We start from the raw sequence: 19,030 nt of genomic DNA, 5'->3' as shown, positions 1-19,030 counted from the left end.
ACAAACAATAGAAGAGCTTCAGGGGCATTTTGGATGGGAATGCCCGATACCTTTTTACCTATCCTATGTACCAAGTTACAAAAAAGACGTAAAATGGCACAATGCCACCAGATATGGCTCATCGTGCCCTCCTCCGTATGACATCTCCAGCAGCGATCTGACACTGCGGGGAACCATTTATGGAGCAACGCAGGCACTCTGTACCATCTAGATAGGATTTTATAGCTCGTTTCTTGAGCCTTAGTAGAGATCAATGCTTTGTGAGAGAGAAGAAAACTTGTATTCCATTGGGATGGGTTGAGGTGAGTACCTAAGTCCTGTTCCCAGGCCTGACAGAATGGAAGAGGACACGAGGAACGTTGACAGATCAGCAATTTGTATATACAGTAGTTGATATGTTTCTAAAAACCGCTCAAGGGGAGATGCACATCTGTTCAAAAGTTGTAAGGTCTGCGACAGTGTGTGGGTCTTACACATGGAGGAGTGGAAGTGCTTAAGTTGCATATATTCAAAGGAGTTGCGAGTTGATGGACTGGGGATCCCAAGCAATTGAGGTAGGGATTTCAGTGAGGATCCTGAAAGGACGTGATAAAACCTCATTGGGCGAATTTTCGTGCCCTGGAGAAAGAGCTAAGATGAGCGCCCCGAAGGGAAGCGAGGATGGTCTGTTACTAGGACCAACGGACCCCTAGGGTCAATTAATGAGGTGTGGCTAATATTGCAAATGTATGATGGGCTGTGAAGGATAGTTTAGAAAGAGTGGGATGTGAGGTGCCTATTAGCCACAGAAGAACTTTTTTGGAGCAGGGAGAGGAGTCACGTGCAATATGCACCCAGGACCTGGATGTGTCAGTGCGAATCATGTCTAAAAGCCGGGCATAGGTAGTAGCGTGGTAGTATAATCGACAGTCAGGGAGACACCCCCCCCCCCCCCCCGTCTCCTTGGAATGGGTCATTATTTCCCATTTGATTTGTGGCTTTCCAGGTGACCACACAAATCGTGTGAAACATCGGCATATTTGAGACCAGAATGTGGATGGAATACAGAGGGGGATGGTCTGTAGGAGATAAAGTAATTTTGTTAACATAGTCATTTTCAGGATGCTAATCCTGCCAAACCAGGAGAAATCCCGACGGTGCCAGGCTTCCAGGTCCTTCTGAAATTGTTGGAGGAGGGGAGTAAAGTTTAGTCTCAAAAGCCGCGTCAGGTCAGTGGTGATTTTTATGTCTAGATATGTTATTCCATTAGACGGCCAGGAAAAGGGAAAGGAGGTTTTAAGGGAAGAGACTAGTGCACTGGGTAAGGAGAGATCCAAGCCCTCAGACTTGGACATGTTAATTTTGAAGTTGGTTCAGTGACCAAAACGGGAGATCTCATGGAGCAGAGAAATGCAGGGGTTGGTTATGTAGAGCAAAAGATCATTTGCGAAAGCCGCGCATTTATATTCTCACTCTCCGATCCTTATTCCCGAGATGTCTGGATTGGCTCATATGGAGGACATAAGGTGCTCCATGACCAGAATGTAAAGCAGAGGAGACAACGGGCAACCCTGGCGCATCCCGTTATGTATAGGAAAGAGTGCCATTCATTTTAACTCGCGCCGAGGGTTGTTGATACAGACTGAGAACCTTCGACAGAAAACCCGGGCCTATGCCCAGATGAGAGAGGACAGTGTGAATAGAGTGCCAGGAGATTCGGTCGAAGGCCTTCTCAGTGTCTAGGGATAAAATCATGAGGTGGATTCTACTTGCCTTTGCATGGTGGATGATATCCAATGTTTTATGGGTGTTGTCCCGGGCCCCCCGCCCCAGCACAAACCCCGCCTGGTCAGGGTGGATAATTGAGGGTAAGAGTGCATTTAACCTGTTGGCCATCAGCTTGGCAAATATTTTGAGATTTAACTTAAGGAGAGAGATAGGACGATAGCTAGCACATAAGTGCGGGTCCTTACCAAATTTGGGGTGACCGCGATATGAGCCTTAGTGGTCTGTGCCGGGAAGGGAAGCCCAGGAGACACCGCGTTAAAGACCTGCAGCATAAAAGGGCAAAGAGAGACTGCAAAGGACTTGTAGAACCTGGCTGTGAGACCATCAGGGCCTGGGCTCTTGCCCTGTGGCAAGGATTTGAGACCCATCTGGCATCTCCAAGCTAGCAGATTCTAGTGCAGATAATTTGGGGAGTTGGGGGGAGGTAGTTCAGGTGTATGATCTGCTTGTATTGGGGAAGCTCAGGGCAAATTGTAGAGTTCCGAATAGAAAGAGTAGAAGGAAGACGCAATACCTGTGGTGGTGTGTAACATACGGTCCATGGGGTTTTTGATAGCGGGGATGCGTGAAACAGACAGTTTTTCTCTAAGGGCTCTCGCTAACATGCGTCCACTCTTGTTTCCATATTCGTAGAATTTACTATGACATGTTTGGATCATGCGTTTATAAGATGCTTTTAACAGGTGTTTGGCGTCTAAACGTGCGTTTTGGAGATCACATAAAGTCAGCCAGGAGAGTGCTCGCTTGTGGGCAAGTTCCAAAGAGGCGACTTTTTGTAATGCAAGTTTGAGGGAATGTGCTTTCTCCTTCTTGAGACGGGAATCATGTTTATTACTCCGCGCAAGATGCATTTCAAGGCTTCCCATTTCATTGGGAGGGGAGTCTTATCCGAACTGTGATCAGACAGAAAATCTGACACAGTGCTGGTAAGATCAGCAGCGCACACCGGGTCAAGAAGGAGAGATTCATTTAATCGCCAGGTCCACTCCGTTTTGGTGAGAAAGGGACGTTTTAGGGAACAAAATATTGGGGTGTGGTCCGACCACAGGATTTTGCCTATTTGTTTGCAGTCCATCCATGATAGGGCCGATTGTTGGAGGAGAATGTAATCTATGCGGCTGTAGGAAGAGTGAGGGGCAGAATAAAAAGCATAATCTTTGTCTGCAGGGTGTTGAAGACGCCATGGGTCGCAGAGTTGCAATTGGGGTAGTGCCCGTTTCTTTTTTTAAAATAATGGAATAGTGAAGAGAGGCACTTCCGATCGAGTTGTCGAGTGTAGGGTCAAGGGTAAGATTAAAGTCGCCGCAAAAGACTACCGTTCCTCGAATCAGGGGAAGGGCTTTGTCAACTAGGTCCAGAGTAAAGGAGGCCTGGTTTTGGTTGGGGGCATAGGCATTAAGAAAGGTGAATATACGTCCACCAATTAATAATGAAAGAATCAAATACCTGGCCCCGGGATCGACAGTGCATCCTAGCACCTGGTAAGGCAAAGACCTATGGATCGCTATGGCGACCAACTCTGTCTCATTCACCGGGTTATTTGCAAAGTGCCAGGTTGTGTAATGCCGATGTTGTATGCCAGGAGCCTTACCCTCTTTAAAGTGTGTTTCCTGAAAACAAATAATAGAGAACTAGCATGACCAAAAGTCTAAGGAGACAGTCACCGGGACAGAAAAGCCCCAAAGGAGTGTCTCAGATTATTAGGGAAAAGTAGCAGCCAGAAAAGAGCAGGCCTGCCACCTTCCCTATCATATAACTGACAAATCTGTAACACCAACTACTAAAAGGGGGCAAAAGCAACAGAAAAAATGCAAGGCATAAAAAGGAGCGAGGCCATTGTGGCTATGGGTCAACCGTCCCAATTTGGATCAGCAGGTAATCCCTCGGGTGATGGAGTTAGATGGGGATCCACGTCCAAGGCCCGCTAATCGTCGCTTTCTTCTTCCACGAGGCGTCGGCATGATCGGCCCAGGTGATTCAGTATTGCCGGCACGAGAGGGGCGAGGCTGTCTCTGTAATGTGGAGGCAGGTGGGAGGATAGATGGTCAGGGGCCCAATTTGATCAGTGGGAGGTCTAGTTGTAAAAAATGTGGTAGGTCTGAAGGGTTATGGAGAGCAACAACATGTCCTTTGGGACCAGCAAATAGAGCAAAGGGATAGCCCCAGCGGTAATCAATGCCGACATCTTTGAGGAGATCCAGTAGCGGACGCAAGGCGGCTCTCTGTGACAAAGTGTGACGTGAAAGATCCTGCAGCAGTGCAATGGAGACTCCTTCATGCAACAGGGGGGAAGCTTGTCGAGCCTTGTTCAGGATCTGTTCTTTGATAACGTAAAAGTGAATTTTGCAGATGACATCTCTTGGTTTAGTGCCATCAGGGTTAGGAGGTCTATGAGCTCTCTGGGCTCTGTCAATTTCAATGTGGGAGTTTGGCGGGTGACCCAGGATTCCATTAAATATTCTCACAATCGCGGGTAGCAAATCCATTGTCGACATTGACTCTGGAAGGCCTCTAATCCGTATATTGTTATGGCAACTGCGGTTTTCTATATCGTCCAAATGTTGTAGGACATAACATTGGGCATCATGAGTTTGGACCTTGTCTTGTAGAGCTTTAACGGTTGCTGACAGGGCTGCATGCTTTTGTGTGACAGAGTCAAGTCTGGTGTCAAGCGTAGCCATCTCAGAGTGGACTTGAGAGAATTCTCGCTTACATTCTTTCAGGATGTTGGTAGCGAAGCTAGACAAATCTGCCTTAGAAGGTAGAGAGCAAATAAGAGTACGCAGGTCCGCCATAGTGGGCGGTCAGGAGTCCTCATCAAATAAAGCGGCAGAGGATGGCGGTTTCAAAGAGGGATGCAATGGGGAACTCAGGGGAGGCATTGCTGTAGGGTCAGTTATGACCTTAAGGTCCAGTGGGGATGGCTGCGGATGGGAATGGGGATCGTCCCAAGACGATCCTATTGACCAATGTGGAGATGCTGCCAAGGATGGGCTAGGGGAGTGAGAAGGAGGACAGAAGGGTTCTTGTGCAGCAGGAGGGGAAGGAGCATTAAGTACAGGTCGACTGGAGGACCTCTGATGGTGGTCCAAGGGCTGAACTTGGAGGTGGGGGCCAGAGTATGGCAATAGCTGGTCACAGAGAGGCTCCTTTTGATTGCCTGGGCCTTCCAACACTGTAGAGGCATCGGGTGCGTGCCTTCTGGGCCAAAAAGAGCCAACTGAGGGCCTCAGTACATGGCCCCCTGGGTAGGCAGGGCTGAAAATCACTGGTGCGGCTTTTAAGAAGATGGGAGAAGCTCCTGTACTGACCTGGGACGCCACAGTGAGCAGCAGTGGCGGGGAGACAGGAAGAGGCTCTGGCAGTTGCAGGCAGTTAGGGCTGTTGCGCACTTCCAAGAAGTGCGATTCAGATGTGGCCAGAGGGCTCTGATCCCGGCTGATTGTCCACTCGTGCCGCTCAGTGCAAGCAGGTAGGGAGAGCACAGATGCAGAACAGCACCTCCCTGGGGATGGGTAAAGGTTCCTTTGTGCGTCAGGGAGCGCTTCTGTAGGCTGCGTGGTCTGGATGCCTGCGCCATCTTGGGAGCGCATGACATGAAGATTCGATGTGGGGCCCGGTAAAGCAGGCTGCCGAGCGAAAGAACGGGGCAGGTCGCCTTGGGGGGATGCCAGGGGAGCCGATGGTCGGGCTCTACCCTTTTTTGTGGTCTTGCCCATCATAAGTAGTCGGTATGGAGGGCAGTTTGCTCAGGGTGTAGAGGAGCTTTGACAAGGCACGTCTTTACTCTCTCATGGCTGGCCATGCCCCCTTATTGCTCCATTTCTAACCCTTCCTCGTACCATTATCCTGTATAACGCTGACACCTCCATAATGCCCATATAATACATATCCTATAATCTGTTCTCAGGGTCTCTCCACATGGCTTCTCCTTATCTTCCATTCTTCTGCCCATGGAAGAGAGGTGCAGGTACCTGGTACAGAGGAGTGGGATGTCCCCCCAGTGTCCGGAGGTGACTGTCCATTCCAAGTGGACGCCACATTTCCACCACGTGTTAAGGTTCATATGAAGAGCAACGGTGAGAGCTCTGCACAACTAATGACGGACAGCATCAAGAGCCGCTCAATGTCTCCATGGGAATACAGGTAAATATACAGGTGATCTATCTATCTATCTATCTATCTATCTATCTATCTATCTATCTATCTATCTCATTCTGCCTATAGATAATTCCTGTAGGAAAATTTCTCCACGTCCATGTCTGTATGGTCATCCCTATACATTATGTGTACTTAGTGACATCATCTCACGATTACTTTGGTTTCTCTATCTGCGCGCTTATTTTTCCTTCATGCTACTAACCAAACATGGAAAATATACCGTGAGCTTAGACCGAAGATTTTGAAACACAATCACTGTACACTACAAAGGGAATTTCCAGGTGTGAGCTTCATGCACCATTGACGCCTCCACTGAGGTCAACTGACAACCACAATGGCTGCCCCCTGCAAAGTTTATCAGCTGCATTTAGTATTTCAATAACTATTTTGCCATTTTTACAGTAATTAAAAAAATGTACTAATGTTACCAATCTAGAATTTATCTATATAAATAGGTAGCTGGTGGGACATGTACCCTCTGTGCCAAGGGACCCAACAAGCCTCTCTGCCTTGGCCAGAGTATTTATATATTGGAATAGGGCAGCTGCCCAAACCTTTCTGCTGGGTGAAGGACTAAATTTTGTTTGATGTTTTGACCTCTGATTTCTATCATCTTTTTCCTCCAGCTCCAACATGGACAACAACAGAATCCCGGTGGTCATCAACGAGGCCAGATGTCTCCACAACGGCTGTTTGGACCTTGAGGGTAATGTGGACCTCAGCATGAACTCAGTCCCCATCAGACAGGAGATCCTGGTCCTGCATCGTGAGATGAGAGGATGTGTCCCCGTCTATAAGCTGGACAAGCAGCTAGTCACCGTGGGCTGCACCTGTGTCCGGCCCATCACCCAGTACCTCAGATAAGAGGCACAACTAGAATGGAGCCTCATATGACTGTGGAGATGCCCCTGGTACTTCTAGAGGCTAGGACCCGGAACGGCTTCTGTGTGCTCCTGGATCCGTGCCGCAAAAGATAGGACATGTCTTCTCTTTTTCCGCATCTTGTGGATCACTGACCCATTGAAGTCTTTTGCCCATGTTTTGTGGAACTGTGGTTTGCAGTCCATAACATAGACACAGGGGTCCCACAGAATTGATCCAATTCTACGCTCATCCCGAACCATCGGGGAAGCTGCAGCCAACTATAAGTTTCTCCTGCAGTGGCCACTAGAGCGGAGATGTAGTATTACATGCTGGCCACTGAAAGAAATAGTTGAACATATGACATATGAATGGCCCAGGTCTGCCAGAGTGAGAAGAGCCTTATGTTAGTGGCTCACCATTATTGCTCCTAGAGGGTATCCTGAGCGGGAGACCCTCTTCTATGATTGGGCACAGTATATGAAGAGGGATTATCTTTTTTGTGTGAATAAGGCTACTTTCACACTAGCGTTCGGGGTTCCGCTTGTGAGCTCCGTTTGAAGGGGCTCACAAGCGGCCCCGAACGGATCCGTCCAGCCCTAATGCATTCTGAGTGGATGCGGATCCGCTCAGAATGCATCAGTCTGGCAGCGTTTGTCCTCCGCTCAGCAGGCGGACACCCGAACACTGCTTGCAGCGTTCGGGTGTCCGCCTGGCCGTGCGGAGCCAAACGGATCCGTCCAGACTTACAATGTAAGTCAATGGGGACGGATCCGTTTGAAGTTGACACAATATGGCTCAATTTCAAACGGATCCGTCCCCCATTGACTTTCAATGTAAAGTCTGGACGGATCCGTCTGACTAACTTTCACACTTAGAATTTTTTCTCAAATATAATGCAGACAGATCCGTTCTGAACGGATCCAATCGTCTGCATTATAGGAGCGGATCCGTCTGTGCAGACACCAGACGGATCCGCTCCGAACGCAAGTGTGAAAGTAGCCTTACTCTGTAAGTTAATTTATGTATTGGCTCTGTAATAATATTATATATTTACATATTTATTTTGTCTCTATTTATTAAATAAAGAGGTTCCCACAGAATTCATATTATTTGCTATCTATTTGACTAACTACATTTTCAAAACTTTTGCTGTAATGGAGACCATATTGTTGCCAGTGGGATACTCTTAGAGGACTACAATAAAGGGTCTTATTTTCTTTCAGAAACAGCGCCACATCTGTCCATTGGCCATGTCTGGTATTGCAAGTAATTTTCATTGAAAATTAATAGAGCTGAACTGCAATACTAGACAAAACCCATGGGCAGGGGTGGTGTTGGTTCTGAAAAAAAAAGCACACTCTTGTTTTTTTTCTAATCTTGGAAAATCCTTTAGAGGGTTATTCCAATTTTAACTCATGAGAACGTAGAAGCTTTGGCCCCTTGGCTTTTGTTTGCTCCCATCTAAGTCTTTTCAGCCCCTTATTCTAGTTCATCTACCTTACGATGCAATGAGTGGTGGTCCTAGTTATATGTCGTCTCTTGCTTCTATCGGGAGACCCTATAACCCCCATGATAACCCCCACTCCCAAACAATAATCATTCTGCAATAATTTCATTATTAGTTTTTGTATGATTTCTCTTTGCTCAAAAACAAAAATGTTTTAACCATTATATATAACAAATTGACCACCACTGTTTTTCATAAAAAATAGGAGGTTGTCACAGCTCCACCCATGTTATTTACATCACAATAGTAAAAAAAAGGCTTGTAGAGTAACAGTGCAACTAAAGGGGTTGTGTCATCTAGGATATACCATCACAGTCAGATAGGTGCAGATCCCACCTCTGAGACCCACAACCATCTCTAGAACAGGCCCCTGAAAGTGAAGGAGAATGCACAGCACATGCACGGCATGCTCTCCAATCATTTCTGCGAGACTTCTGAAAATAGCCGAGCGAGAGCGCATTCTGCTACTTTTGCCAGTCCCATAGAAATGAATGGAGAGTGCACCGCGCAAGCCATTCACTTCTATGGGAACGCTGGAGATAGCCAAGCCAGTGCTTGTCTATATTCTGCAGTCCCCTAGAAATTAATAAAGGGCGTGCTCTCCGCTCACTTCGGTGGTCTCATTCTGGAAATAGGATATTAAACAAACAATACCCCTGGCGCTCACTTTAGTCCCTGCTTTCTTACTTGGCTGCAGGTGTCGCAGCGGTACCGCACAAACCGTTGCAGGTATGTGTACTTAAAAAATCAATAGATATGACACCGCGCTCTTCCCAACCTAAGCCAGCTCACTTATCATACACTGAAGGTGTCACTGACACACTTGCCATTAGGATATACAGGCTAATATTGCTGTTAATTTTAATTACCTGTTCCTTGGCGTTTCCTTCGTGTCTATTCCTTCCTCTTTGAGCGTGAATGAACGTGATGCTGGGTATCAGGTTAGGATGACTGGATTACGGCTCGCGCCCCGGCCGAGTGTATGTTTCGTACCTCGCGTGGATAGTGACGTCACTATACACACTACGATGAGTAGTGGGTACCAAAATTCGTATCTACGCGTTTCGGACAGTACACTGTCCTTCGTCGGGAAGAGGTATCCGGCTCTGTTGCTTGGTACCCTATATTTATACACTCTCATCCATAATCCTAATCCTTTCATTCCTCCATTCCACGTCTTTTAGTTGAGAAAACCCTAAATGCACATTCTCCATAATTCCCTACCTTATTCGAATGCAAACAGCTCAACCTCAGAATTTAACCCTCCAGGTATCAGTGTGTCCATGTTAAAAATCAATTTTGTTTCTGCTCTCGACATGCTCTTGATTAGATCACCCCCTCTAGATCCTAATCTGATCAATTCGATCCCACAGAAGGTTGAGCCATTAAATTTCCCCTCATGCTTTTCCATATAATGCCTCGACAGGGGGTGGCCCTCAAATTTTTTCTTTATGTTATATATATGTTCCCCCACTCTTTTCTTTGTCTTTGTCTTTTAGTCCGGCCAATGTACAGTATATCTTGTTGCAGGGGCAACTTGCAGGATAACAGGCCGAACTGGATGGACAAATGTCTTTTTTCGGCATTATGTACTATGTTACTATGTTATTGTTTGATATCTTGCACCCTGCGCATTTTTTGAACAGGAAAAAGCCATTTTGATTGCTTATACCTCCAAAGGCGAAGCTCTTCTGTCCTGGGTGGCAAAACCCATTGGCCTGACAGATCACCCAATTGGATCTTTGCTTTGTGCTCCCCACTTCTGTATGCCCCATTGTCCATCAGCCTTTTCATCAGCTTTAGGTTATTTGATAAAGAGTCTTTCAGATACAGGGATGGGTCAATGATCTGATATGATGAAAATAATATCCTATGTATGTATGTGTCACACCCTTGGAGAGCCGGTCTTGTATGAGACGCGGTTAGCTTTCCTTACCTGGATGGTTGGCTGTATGCACCTGGGGCTTTCACTGGAATGGGTGGGTTCCTCATATTAGGGACCACACACTTCTCGGTGGGCTTGGTATGGTTGAGGACTTCAACAGGAGACAACTTCTGGGGAGCTGGTCAAGTGAGTTATGTACAAGGACTATTCTGGTGCAAGTATGGTCCTCCAATTTGGGGATTAAAAAGGCCTGACTCGGTATGAATGGGCATTCTGCTTCTCATACAGGACAGCCCCTAGATGGTTTTGCAGCTAGCCTGCCACAAGAATGTAACAGCTTTCCCCAGACCTATTGTCTTATGAATCTCCTCTATTATGCATGCGGAGCTCTCATTGTGGTTTCCCTTATTTCCCTTACCGTCTGCCTTCACACTTAGTTATCTATTTATACCTAATCTCTATGGCATTTTTGCTCCACAGAGCAGCAGGAGGTATTGGTTACCTTCTGTCCGACCCCTCTAATCCTCTCCTGCTCCTCATCTGACCCCCTTCCCACCGATAACGTCCCCCACCCAGTGTTCGGTCCCCCTTTAACCATAATAAAACTCAGACACCAGTTGGAATCAATCGGCAACAGCAGCCGTTTTTATTAACATAAAACATATAAACCATAAACACTTTTAAATAATAATTCCCTCCAAGGAGAGGTCCTTGAAGCCCCAAACAACTGGAATTACCCCACTGAGGTGAGCCATCTTGCCTCCAGCCGTTGCCCACCAGCTCAGAAGCACCACTGAATGGCCCCTTTTAATTCCGCCACAACTGGGAGTCCAGCCCCAACCATGGAGTCCTCCCATCATTCTCCCCTGTGAATATAACCAACTTCAAGGACCTCCCCCCGCCACCGACGCCTAGACTTGACCCCTTAAGTCTGCGTGTACCTCCATAAATTCAAAGCCGTCTCGATGCAGTCTTGTACCGCCAGACTCCACATATCCAAACCGACTGCATTTAAATGCACCCTGTCAGACCTCCAAAACTCCCCAACACCTTTATAGAGTTCCATATGCCTCACTGCCACAGCCCCATTCCTGGCCATGAAACGACCCATTGCCAGTTCACCTTAACTCTCGCCCTGTTCACACCCTCCACAGATCTGGCACCCCTCCAAACCATCCTCGGGACTATATCCGACCATACCATCACCATTTTAGGAAACAGCGCCCATAGCCTCAGCAGGTCAAACTTAATATCCCGAAGAAGCTCACGAAAAGGCTGTGCTGCCAAATCATTGCTGCCCACATTCAGCACTAACACATTGGGTGCCCTATCCTGCCTAACAAACCGATGTATTTCCGGCAACACCCCGGCCCAAACCATGCCACTGCGACCCAACCACTTTACCATCACTGTAGACTGTGGAAACCCCAATTGCTGACCGTCTGGCCGAACCGCTGCCCGGAAACCCAACTAACCCAATACCGCCCCCCCATGACCCGACTTTTTCCATTACAAGTGATTTAATCTATGTAAGATTAAAAACAAATAGATTCCTAACGCCCGATCTGCTTTATAATCTAATCGCCCAAACCCCACCTAGCCGCCTCCGTCGCCACTCAAATCCTGAAGGAATGACTCGAATACCCCGCATGGCCCGACCCTAAATGATCCAAAGATTTTGAAAAAAACGCGTGAACTGAAAATGGGACAGAAAAGACCCATCAATGTGTACTAACAACGGTAAAACCCCACTCCGCCCCATAATCCCGCATACATTGCACTGGACACATGCCCAGAATGCAGAACAGTACCACTCTACGCCCTCTACATCCGTCTTCGAACGTCAGATGATGAATTCCACCCTATCGTGGAACAACTCCATGTTTTCCTTAAGCAACCACCCCACTCGTCTAACCGTCGGACAAACCAACTCCCCCAAGCGTAACGCCACCCAAAAACGCCAATGAAAACGCCAATCTAAATAACCGCTCCTCCTAATCCGAACTACAAACCTCCCTTAATTGTTCCCCTAACTTCAACATTAACTCAAATGACACCGGTCTACTACTATCTTTCCCTGCCCGTAACCGACGCCACCCTTTTAACGCCCATACCACAAAAAAGGACTTCGTAACGTCTGGCAACTTCCTCAACTTGAACCCAAAAGCCAACCTGGCTATGCAACTATTCATCTTTGCCACCGACCAACCCTCCTCTCTACAATGACCCACCAACAATAACAGTGGAACTTCCAACTCCTCGTCCCCAATACCCAACCTACCACACCAATCCTCCCAATACTGCCACACTTTTAAGTATGTCGCCCACGTACCAGGCGCCAATGATGCCTGAATGAGCCCTGCTACGGACCCTCTAGTAGCTCCCACAGACAATTTGGGCACTCCCTCCCAAACTCTTCTGCCTCTGGGGCCAGCTGCAGAAACGATCCCACTGTGAATGAGAGAGAGCGTCATCAATGCAGTTGTCAATCCCCGGTACATGCACAGCCATCACCCACATATTAAGCGACAAACTATTTAATACCAGCCATTGTAGCAGCCGCACCACCAACGACGATGAGGCCGACAACCCATTTATCGCCTGAACCACTCCAAGATTATCACAGTGGAACGGAACCTTTTTGTTCAGAAAAACTTCTCCCCACAACATAACTGCAACCAGTATGGGAAAAAGCTCTAACAATGCAAATTTTTTAACCCAGCCCTTTTCAACCCAACTATCTGGCCATACCCCAGCACACCACTGACCCCCGCAGTAGGAGAGTGATCCTGCTCACAATTAAGGACGACGTTTTGCATGTGGAAAAGGTGGAAATGGTGGAAGACATTGCACAGGGTGATAGCCAGACCACCCTCAGTTCGTCTTCTCAGTGCAAATCTGACGATGAAGAGGAGGAGGAGCAGGAGACGGTTGCCTCCGCTACAGAGGGTAGTACCCATGGAAGTTTAATTCCATCTGTTCAGCGTGGGTGGGCAGAAGAGGAGGAAGAGGATGAGGAGATTGAGAGTGATCCTCCTGATGACGACAGCGAAGTCATGCCTGTTGGTACTCTGGCACACATGGCTGACTTCATGTTAGGCTGCATTTCCCACGACCCACCCGTTATACTTATTTTAGATAACATGTCGTGGCCAAAAGTTTTGAGAATGACACAAATATTAGTTTTCACAAAGTTTGCTGCTAAACTGCTTTTAGATCTTTGTTTCAGTTGTTTCTGTGATGTAGCGAAATATAATTACACGCACTTCATACGTTTCAAAAGCTTTTATCAACAATTACATGACATTTATGCAAAGAGTCAGTATTTGCAGTGTTGGCCCTTCTTTTTCAGGACCTCTGCAATTCGACTGGGAATGCTCTCAATCAACTTCTGGGCCAATTCCTGACTGATAGCAACCCATTCTTTCATAATCACTTCTTGGAGTTTATCAGAATTAGTGGGTTTTTGTTTGTCCACCCGCCTCTTGAGGATTGACCACAAGTTCTCAATGGGATTAAGATCTGGGGAGTTTCCAGGCCATGGACCAAAAATGTCAATGTTTTGGTCCCCGAGCCTCTTAGTTATCACTTTTGCCTTATGGCATGGTGCTCAATCGTGCTGGAAAATGCATTGTTCTTCACCAAACTGTTGTTGGATTGTTGGAAGAAGTTGCTGTTGGAGGGTGTTTTGGTACCATTCTTTATTCATGGCTGTGTTTTTGGGCAAAATTGTGAGTGAGCCCACTCCCTTGGATGAGAAGCAACCCCACACATGAATGGTCTCAGGATGCTTTACTGTTGGCATGACACAGGACTGATGGTAGCGCTCACCTTTTCTTCTCCGGACAAGCTTTTTTCCTGATGCCCCAAACAATCGGAAAGAGGCTTCATTGGAGAATATGACTTTGCCCCAGTCCTTCACCATATTTTCTGCAGAAGATCAATCTGTCCCTGATTTTTTTTGGGAGAGAAGTGGCTTCTTTGCTGCCCTTCTTAACCCCAGGCCATCTTCCAAAAGTCTTCGCCTCACTGTGCGTGCAGATACGCTCACACCTGCCTGCTGGCATTCATGAGCAAGCTCTGCACTGGTGGCACTCCGATCACGCAGTTGAATCCTCTTTAGGAGACGATCCTGGCGCTTGCTGGACTTTCTTGGACACCCTAAAGCCTTCTTAACAAGATATGAACCTCTTTCCTTGAAGTTCTTGATGATCCTATAAATTGTTGATTGAGGTGCAATCTTAGTAGCCACAATATCCTTGCCTGTGAAGCCATTTTTATGCAACGCAATGATGGCTGCACGCGTTTCTTTGCAGGTCACCATGGTTAACAATGGAAGAACAATGATTTCAAGCATCACCCTCCTTTTAACAGGTCAAGTCTGCCATTTTAACCCAATCAGCCTGACATTATGATCTACAGCCTTGTGCTCGTCAACATTCTCACCTGAGTTAACAAGACGATTAGAGAAGAAAATTGCGATGGCACACTCTCATTTGGATAAAATTATTTAATGTTTTTAGTTAAAAAAAAATTGGGTTTTGCGATAAAACTTCTCTATATAATAAAATTTAGCTTCTCTATATAATAAGATTTAAATAAAAATGGTAGCGGGAGTTCAAAATCTTTTAAAGAGTCTCTTCAGTGGATCTTGGATAGTAGTATCATATAGGAAAAAATAGGATAGTTCGCTTTTGTGGATTGGCGTTGTCCTTGTAGAAATGTGCAATGTAGTTAGTGTAAAAAAGTCCAGTATATCAAAAAGGTAGTGCAGAAAATACTAAAAACATAGAAACATTTTCAGTTGATTAAAATATAAGACTTGAAAAAAAAGGTGCTCAGTTGAGACAAAAATTGTGCACAACAAAAAGTTGGTTGGTATCTGTGTGTTGTCTGCAGACTGGTGGATAATATATCTTATATTAGGTCTTCCTGTGTTGTAACACTGACCGGTGATTATAAGTATACGTACCACAGTGTTTGTTCGTATATTCACCGGGTTTCCCGGTGTTGGGATCTCTGCCTTATGAGGAGATAGCAACTCTGCTAGAAAATGTTCAGTATACTTTAAAAACCTCTCCCAGTAATGTATGCTCTCCCAGTAATGTTTTTTTATATGATCGTTACTGTTGGCAGTGCATATAATTACAATGTGGAGGAACAGTAAAGATGATACTGTACTTTACCCTTCTTCATCTCTGCCCAAAGGAAAAGTACCGCAACAGATGGAGAAGGGTAAAGTACAGTATCATCTTTACTGTTCCTCCACATTGTAATTATATGCACTGCCAACAGTAACGATCATATAAAAAAACATTACTGGGAGAGCATACATTACTGGGAGAGGTTTTTAAAGTATACTGAACATTTTCTAGCAGAGTTGCTATCTCCTCATAAGGCAGAGATCCCAACACCGGGAAACCCGGTGAATATACGAACAAACACTGTGGTACGTATACTTATAATCACCGGTCAGTGTTACAACACAGGAAGACCTAATATAAGATATATTATCCACCAGTCTGCAGACAACACACAGATACCAACCAACTTTTTGTTGTGCACAATTTTTGTCTCAACTGAGCACTTTTTTTTTCAAGTCATATATTTTAATCAACTGAAAATGTTTCTATGTTTTTAGTATTTTCTGCACTACCTTTTTGATATACTGGACTTTTTTGCACTAACTACATTGCACATTTCTACAAGGACAACGCCAATCCACAAAAGCGAACTATCCTATTTTTTCCTATATGATACTACTATCCAAGATCCACTGAAGAGACTCTTTAAAAGATTTTGAACTCTCGCTACCATTTTTATTTAAATCTTATTATATAGAGAAGCTAAATTTTATCATATAGAGAAGTTTTATCGCAAACCAAAAAAACTTTTTAACTAAAAACATTAAATAATTTTATCCAAATGAGAGTGTGCCATCGCAATTTTCTTCTCTAATACTATATATTCTCACGGTTTTAGGTGTACCGGCGAGTGAGCACCTCTATCCATATAGATCGACAGGTGAGCCTCAGGAACTATTTCATTTATATTACTGAAATGATCTCAGCAGGTCCTTTAATGACAGCAATGAAATGCAGTAGAAAGTTTTTTTGGGGATTAAGTTAATTTTCATGGCAAAGAAGGACTATACAATTCATCTGATCACTCTTCATAACATTCTGGAGTATATGCAAATTTCTATTATAAAAACTTAAGCAGCAACTTTTCCAATTTCCAATATTTATGTAATTCTCAAAACTTTTGGCCACGACTGTAGTGTCTCAAGTAGGGAAACATTTTGGAAGATGGTGAAGGAGTACATAGCAGACTGTGTCAGCGTCCTCAATGATCCCTCAGTGCTTCAGGGTGTCCAAGCTGGACACGTGGCCAGATTGGCGCTCCTCGTCTTGGAGGTGCCCGCCAGCCCTGCCGCCAGCGTTTTTTCTGAGCGGGTATTTAGTGCAGCTGGTGGCATTATAGCAGCTGTCAACTGAAAATGCTGACAGGTTGACTCTTATAAAAATGAACAAGGCCTAGATTGACCATTACTTCTCGACTCCACCAGAGGAGAGCTGATGAACATAAAGGCACTTTAAATATGTTGTTTATATTGTACTGAATACACTGTATTCCCATGCACCCCTTCCACCACAAACAAGGGTATATGGTTGAGTCTTCCTTTTCTCATCCTCCTCCTCCTCTTCCATCATATCAAGATGCCTATTCGTCGCATATAATGCCCTCGCATATATGCCCTTCACATTTTTTTTTTTGTATTAACAATTTTATTGTTTTTCAAATAATAATAAACATATTACAATGGCAGTAAGACAGTGCCAATATAAGAGTACAAACATGAAAATACATGGTATTAAGTCATACCAGCACAGCATAACATTTCCATTCAAGTAACAATGCCATAAATTCACATAAAAGGGAAAGGGAAGTTGAGTAAACAGTAAAACAAATGGTATAAATCAGGCTAGGTATAAATTATAGCACACATGATGCAGCAACAGATTATGGTAATAAGTCAATTATATGTCCTATACATAAGAGAAAGGGTGAGAAGGTAGTAGGGGGAAAAGGAAGCTAGGAAAATAAGTATCAAGGGAGGGCCCTAAATACCTTCCAAGGAGCCCATATGTCCAGGAAAGTACTTCTAGTGCGGGTTTCCCAATGGGAGAGTTCCTCCAGTCTATACAATTGGTCTATTTTATGTGTCATTTTAGCCTCTTCCGGGGCCTCCGTGGAAAGCCTAAAATTCTAGCCACGGCTAAAAGGATAAGTAATAAGGACCTGACTTTCTTGTGGATCCCATCCAGCCCCAAACCATGAAGGGTCAGTTCTGGAGAGCATACTAAAGAAGTGCCACAAATTTTATTGTATTTAATTATTATAGAATTCCACCATGTTTGAATAATTGGGCAATCCCACCATATGTGGTAAAAAGTGCCTTTGGAGGATTTGCATCTCCAGCAGGAGTCGGAAACGTTAGAGAAATATTGCGCAATATTTTCTGGAGTTTTGTACCACCGCATCATAATTTTATACCCATTTTCCTGGACACGGACGCACCTCGACATTTTATGAGGAACAGAAAACATAACCTTAATTTCAGTGGGGGTCAGGGAGCGATTGAGATCTTTTTCCCAGACTCTCACTATTGCTGGTTTAACATCAGTCACCAGGGACTTAATCTTTTTATATAGGAATGAAATTAGTCTAGTAGGCGCTTGCTTAGATCCAATTAGCTCATCAAACCAAGGGGACAGAGGTGGCACCGTAGGAAGGTTCTTTGTCGAAGACACTTCAGACACAATAAATTTGTGTATAAATGAAAGAGACATAGACTCTTTCAGGTTGCTGAAAAGGAGAGGAAGAGGAGGAAAATTAACGTTCTCTTTTAGGATATCCGAGATGAGTAAGTTAGACTGCCTAATCACCGGGTTACAAGTCTCCTTTAAATCTAAGGGTGCTAATTCGATGACATCTCCCAAAGTCAGAAGTGAAGAAGGCGTAGTAAGCATTCTACTATGAGAGGAGAACCATTCCCAAACTGCTAATGAACATCTTATCATGGGATTTTGGATTTGATGAGAAAGGGGAAAGGGTTTTCCGGCAAGCAAAACAGCTCTGGGAGTGGAGGGGAGAAAGCTACTTTCCATCTGAACCCAAAATTTATGGGGGGGAGCTCTAATCCAATCAACCACTCTGGCTAGATGTATGGCCTTCATGTATATTTCAGGATCTGGGAGATTGATCCCTCCTAGCTTCTTTGGTTTGGTGAGAGTGTCCAATGCAATTCTAGGCCGACGCCCCTTCCAAATAAAATTACGTACTGCTTTGTTAAATCTGTTAAAGAAGGATTTCGGAATTTTGATAGGCAGAGCCTGCATGACATAGGTCAATTTGGGTAGAATCAAGGCTGATACCATGTTTTTCCTGCCAAACCAAGACAGGAAAGGGAGGTCCAACGAGTCCATCTGGTCAATAACCGACCGTAAAAGTGGAATAAAATTCAGTTTGTATAGGTCTTTAGTGTTAGGGGAGATTTTCACTCCCAGATACGTCAACAATTGTGTGGACCAGTCAAAGGGAGATTGGATCTTGAGAGTCCTAATTGTTGAGGGAGGAAAGCCACTGTGAATAAGTTGTGATTTAGCAGGGTTTACTTTAAAATTGGAGAGTGACCCGAATAAATCCAACAATGATAGAATAGCAGGAAGAGACTTTTTCGGATTGGTTGTGCAGATCAAGAGATCATCAGCGAATGCAGCCAACTTGATTTCTTGCTCGCCCACTCTGAGTCCTATAATATCCGTTTGCTGCCTCAGGGATTG

At 45.1% G+C, this 19,030-nt stretch overlaps 1 protein-coding gene across 1 annotated transcript; it reads left to right on the top strand.

The window, feature by feature from the left end:
* The first annotated feature begins 5,055 nt into the window (after nt 1–5,055).
* On the top strand, nt 5,056–6,792 carry LOC122945475 (interleukin-17A-like). The gene is made up of 3 exons (XM_044304542.1): nt 5,056–5,091; nt 5,678–5,913; nt 6,555–6,792. Exons 1-3 carry the CDS (start codon nt 5,056–5,058, stop codon nt 6,790–6,792), a joined length of 510 nt encoding a protein of 169 aa, XP_044160477.1.
* Nucleotides 6,793–19,030: the final 12,238 nt, after the last annotated feature.

Source organism: Bufo gargarizans, chromosome 8, assembly GCF_014858855.1.
Source record: "Bufo gargarizans isolate SCDJY-AF-19 chromosome 8, ASM1485885v1, whole genome shotgun sequence".
Classification (NCBI taxonomy): Eukaryota; Metazoa; Chordata; class Amphibia; order Anura; family Bufonidae; genus Bufo; species Bufo gargarizans.
The sequence above is the reverse complement of the archived record's forward strand: the minus strand, read 5'-3'. Positions and strand labels throughout refer to the sequence as shown.